Source organism: Prosopis cineraria, unplaced genomic scaffold (assembly GCF_029017545.1).
Source record: "Prosopis cineraria cultivar Desert tree isolate PC_DT_omini unplaced genomic scaffold, ASM2901754v1 PC7, whole genome shotgun sequence".
NCBI classification, from domain to species: domain Eukaryota; kingdom Viridiplantae; phylum Streptophyta; class Magnoliopsida; order Fabales; family Fabaceae; genus Prosopis; species Prosopis cineraria.
In genome coordinates, this window is record NW_026555338.1 from 7,756,413 (window position 1) to 7,761,950 (window position 5,538).

Genomic DNA, 5,538 nt, shown 5'->3' on the forward strand with positions numbered 1-5,538 from the left:
GTTCACTGAAAACTAAATTAATTTTTCTTATCCGAGAAAAATCCAATTCACTTTTAATTTTTCGCATCAAATTTATTATCTCCCACTACTAAAAAAATACAAATTAGCGAGGAAATTTAGCGAGGGATCATCTATTCCTCTCTAAAATATCAAGTTAGTGAGGAAATTAGCGAGGGATATTAATTTTGTAGCTCGACTTAAAATTAGCGAGGAAATTAACGAAAAATTGTCAATCCCTCTCTAAAATAAGAGAATTAGCGAGGAAAATAGTGAGGAACTGTCAATCCCTCTTTAAAATAAGAGAATTAGCGAGGGATTTAGTGAGGGACTGTTAATCACTCTCTAAAATAAGATAATTAGTGAGGGATTTAGCGAGGGATTCTATCCCTAACTAATTACTACAAAAAAAAAATTACCTTTTGATAATGAATTTTAATTATACATTTAATTATTTTCATTTAAAAATAATAATTAAATTTAAAAATTAACTAAAATATTTATAATAAAATTATTTAATATTTTATTTATTTTAAGTTGATTTTCATTAATAAAATAATGTTTTATTAAAAATATAATATAAAGAATAATTTAAATAAAATATAAATATTTTTAACATATTAATAATTGAAAATAAAATTTAATATGTATATGTGTGTATTTTTATAATATATTATTTGATATATTTATGTAGTTAAATAATATATATATATATATATATAATTTATCATATAATGCTTAAAGGTGTTTTTTAGTTCAACTGGCAAAGAAGGAGAGCATAAAATTTGGAAGGTATGAGGTTAAGGGTTCAAACCTGGCTTTGGCATAAATATGATAAATATATGATATGGTAAGGAGTAAATGACATGGCGCAAGGTGGACAATGATGTGTCATAAGTTGACCGACATGTAGTGGGTGATAGGGCACGAGATGGTGGTTGACATGGTGGTTGACAAAGCGTGTTGATGACATGTCACAAGTTGACATCACACATGGCGGGTGATGTGGCATAATTATTTTTAAATATAAGCATATTTAGTGAGGGATTAGCGAGGGATTCAGTCCCTAGCTAATTTTAGCGTGGGATTGAATCCCTCGCTAAATCCCTCGCTAATTAGCGAGGAAAATATAATTCCTCACTAAATTTAGCGAGCCCTTTTTTAGCTATGAATTTAGTGAGGGATAAAATTCGTAGCTAAAATGCAATTTAACTACGAAAAATGGCATTTCTAGTAGTGTCCGGATCTGGGTCAAATGGTGCGATTGGATTTAATTATAATATCATAATTTTTTATTAAAAGAAGAGGAGAGGAAAAAAAAGTCAACCTAAATACTAACGATAGAAAGAAACAAAATCTTTTCATCATAACTTTTAAAAATTTTAATATTTAATTTTTACAAATAAATGGCATGGTGCATTGGATATGTAAAAATTTCCCTAGGATGTCATAATCTCATGTTATTAAAATAATATCACTAGATCAAAATTTTTTCCACCAGTCACTGAAATCAGATATTCAATGAAAAGGACAACTTTCTGTTTTTTTAACAGAAATGCCAACTTTGTTGTCATCATATTTGCTAACTAACTAGGCAATGCATAAAATCAGATTAATTTCACACTCGACTATACCAAATCAGTTTGGATATCCAAATCTGAAAACTTACTGTGCTATTAATTAAACAATGATCAGAGTTTATTTCTGGGTTAAAACTAAAATCTAGTTTATTTACTGCTCTAAAAATCTTAAACATATAAAAGAACTTTTCATATTAAAAAAGAAAAAGAAAAACATATTATGGTGAAAAAAACAAGCACATATTTTTCTCCCCCTGAAAAAATATTCCTATGGACGACAGTGCGTGAAATGAAATCTATTCCTGAAGCGATTAGTGGTGGCGGTTCTTATTTTCTAATTTCTATACACTTCCCCACCTCCGGAAATCGAATTGCCAACTCATAAACGACGCCGTTTGAGCCGCCGTTGCCGGAGACCGCGCCGACCCGGTTTTTGACTCGGTTGAGTTCCCCGGCGCAGTACGACCCGAACCAGAGTGAAACGGTACGAGACCGATGGCGAGCTCCAGATTGGGCTCGCCAGCACCATGAAGCGAAGAATCGCGCTGCAGCAATGGCGGTTCTTCTTCTGTTGTGGTGCCACTGCTCGTATTGTTCAACTCCTGATCAATGGCCTTGATGCTGCTGAAATTGATGCAGTTGAAAACTATCACTCTGCCGCTTCTGCTTCTGCATCTTCTCGGTGAAGTCGTTTTCCCCCGCCGGCGAGGTCTTGAAGTCCCACTTGGTGGCGGATTTTACAGAGACGGTGGTGTCGTTGAGAGGACGGTGCGTTTGCGGATTGATTCCGCGGCTGATGAGCTTGCGCTTTATATGAGTATTCCAATAATTCTTTATCTCATTATCGGTTCTACCAGGCAATCTCGCCGCAATCAGAGACCATCTAGATTCAATTCAAACAAAGAAAAAAACAGATCAACTCAAAGTTTCCCGCGTTTTCTCGGCATCTAAACAGAGGCATATATAATTCGACACAAAAATGAGAACAAAAGTAATAATACTTGTTTCCGAGTAAACTATGAAGCTTGATGATGAGGTCGTCTTCTTCTTGGGTGAAATTTCCTCGTTTTAGATCAGGACGAAGGTAGTTTATCCATCTCAATCTGCAGCTCTTCCCGCACCTGAGCAATCCTATACACAACGGAACCAAAGGAAAAAAAAAACCAGAAAATTTAAAGAAAAATTGAATCAAAAGAGAACTTCAAAATCAGAATCAGAATAAAAAAGGAATAGTGAATCGATACCAGCAGCTTTTGGGAGAGAACGCCAAGAACCTTCCCCGTGGAGGCGAATATAATCGATAAGGCGTTGGTCTTCCTCTTTGGTCCAAGCGCCTTTGTTCGTGTGCGCTTTCTCACAACAAGGCGAACGTCCCATAATCTCTATGAACAATTAAGTTTACAGAAACAAGAAGGAGATTGATTGATTGATAGGAACGAGAGAGAGAGAGAGAGAGCGCAAAATCTGAGAAATAGTGAGTGGATAAGTTCGTTTGAATTTTGTTAGTTTTTGCTGTGTTCTGTGTTGATAAGAGAGGAGGAATAACTGAAAGAGACTGTGGCTTCAGCGTAGAGAGAGAGAGAGAGAGCGGCTGATGTGAAGGGGAAGGAATGAAAGGAAGCGGTTGGTTTGGGAGAGCTCTGTGCAATAATATTTTCAATTTCAAGGCATTGATCTACATTATAAATATAAATAAATAAATATAACTGTGGCTTGTGTATATGGTTGGTAACGAAAGGAAAAAGAAAAACAGTTTTGTGTAGTATAAAGTTTTGAAAAAAATGTTAAACATAATACATAGTTACATGTTGATTAATTATAGATCTTATTAAACCACACAGCTTGTTAAATTATATTTAAGAATCTCTTAAAAAATGATTTAGAATCAAGGATTCTGAAATTTTAAAATTAAAAAAAAAACATCATAGTTCTTTTATTGAAATTTAACTTTTTCTGAGTTAAATTATTTTAGTACTCATCTTCTATATTTTGGGTACTCACTTTAGCATGTTCAATGCTCAATTTTTTAATTTTTCATTAGTTATCTGAGACGTTTTCAATATTTATCTTCTATATTTTCAGTATTAAAAATATTTATCTTTAATTATTTTCAATAATGGAATATGAGTATTGAAACTTAGAAGGTGGCTATTGAAAACATAAAATTTTTAATCCTAGCTAAAGATTGTAGTTTTTCTCTGAAAGTTTATAATTTTAGAGCCTTAAATTGTAATTAATGTTTTCAAAAGTTTTTTAACGTCAATTCCCCCTTTTTTTATATTTAATCTGGACGTTTGTGGGGAGAGTTGACTATCTTATGATTTATAAATTTAAATTGGTAGTGTCTTTTTTATATTTGCAATTACACAAATATATATATATATATAAATAATATCATTGAATAGTTAAAATAAATTGTATTATTCTAAGCGAACGAGCATTTTTTTAAAATATGTATGGTATGTATGAAAATATGTCTAGTTGTACAATAAAATAAAAAAATTAATTTTCATTTTCTTAATCTATTTTGAATCCGGCATATCAGTATTCACTTTCCAATGATCAATAAATAAATAAGAATAAAATCATTTGAATAGTGACTCTCAAATGAATGAGTTTCTTTAAATGCTAACTTTCCCCAAATATTTTTTCTTTTGGAAATTGATCATTACAATTTTAAATGGAAATTTAAAAAAAATATTAAAATAAATTGTTCGCAATACTTTACAATTCACGTGATACAATTAAAAAGTCGAAAAGTATAATGTTCCTTCAATCTACATAATGCAAGGAAATCAAAAAAGTTCTTACCTGATACTTCATCAGTCTCAATCAATAAAATATCTTTATATAAAATTACACATATTAATAAAATTTATTAAATATTTTTATAATGTCATTTTTTAAAACAAAATATAAATTTTCAAAAATAATATTTATTTAATATTTTATTTGTGAAAAATATTAAAATAAAAAATATAATGAGAAGTATAATATTGAAAAAATTTTATTAGTAAACTTTATTTTTATAAAAATATTTTATATTTTGAGATGTTATATTTTTTTTTAAAATTATCTTCTACATTAGTATGGTGGAAGTAATGGGCCGAACTTACCAAATAATATATCACCTTTACATTTATTATTATTTTTTTAAAAAAATTAATTTCAATGGAGGATGATGAAACCCGTTAATTTGCGGAGGAGATGGAAGAAAGGTATGAGTGGAATTTGACGAAACTTGGTGAGAAAGACAAGTGGCAGGTAACTTGCTTAACTTGAAACTCGCACATTTATGATTTATCTCATTTCCGTGTGTGCCCTTTTCTCCACTTGGTTTCCACGCGCCACTTGTATTTCATGCCCACTTGCTACTTTCTTTTTCCATCTCTCCATTACTAAAAAATAAAAATTAATGAAAGAATTTAATGGGCGGTCGTCCATTTTTTTTAAATATTAAATTAATAAAAAAATTAATGAGAGATATTAATTTTATAATTTGACTTAAAATTAACGAGGAAATAATGAGTAACTATCAATCCTTTTCTAAAATAAGAGAATTAGTAAGAAAAATAGTGAAAGACTGTCAATCTCTCTTTAAAATAAGAGAATTAGCGAGAAAAATAGAAAGAAATTATCAATTTATTTTTAAAATAAGAGAATTAACAAGAAAAATAATAAAGAACTGTCAATTAAACTCTAAAATAAGATAATTAATGAGGGATTCTGTCCGTAGTTAATTACTGTAAACAAAATTTAACTTTTGACAATGACTTTTAATTATATATTTAATTATATATTTATTTTCATTTAAAAATAAAAATTAAATTTAAAAATTAACTAAAATATTCATAATAAAATTATTTAATATTTTTTTATTTTAATTAATTTTCATTAATAAAATAATATTTTATTAAAAATATAATATAAAGAATAATTTAAATAAAATATAAATATTTTT

The 5,538-nt window shown here is 29.4% G+C and overlaps 1 protein-coding gene across 1 annotated transcript; it reads right to left on the minus strand.

Annotated features, from left to right (window-relative positions):
- Positions 1-1,752: 1,752 nt before the first annotated feature.
- Positions 1,753-3,214, minus strand: LOC129314997 (myb-related protein 308-like). The gene is made up of 3 exons (XM_054958489.1): positions 2,822-3,214; positions 2,579-2,708; positions 1,753-2,460 (listed from the first exon to the last, which is right to left on the minus strand). The coding sequence occupies exons 1-3, from the start codon at positions 2,952-2,954 to the stop codon at positions 2,184-2,186; spliced, it is 540 nt and encodes a 179-aa protein (XP_054814464.1). The 5' UTR covers positions 2,955-3,214; the 3' UTR covers positions 1,753-2,183.
- Between the last annotated feature and the right edge of the window lie 2,324 nt (positions 3,215-5,538).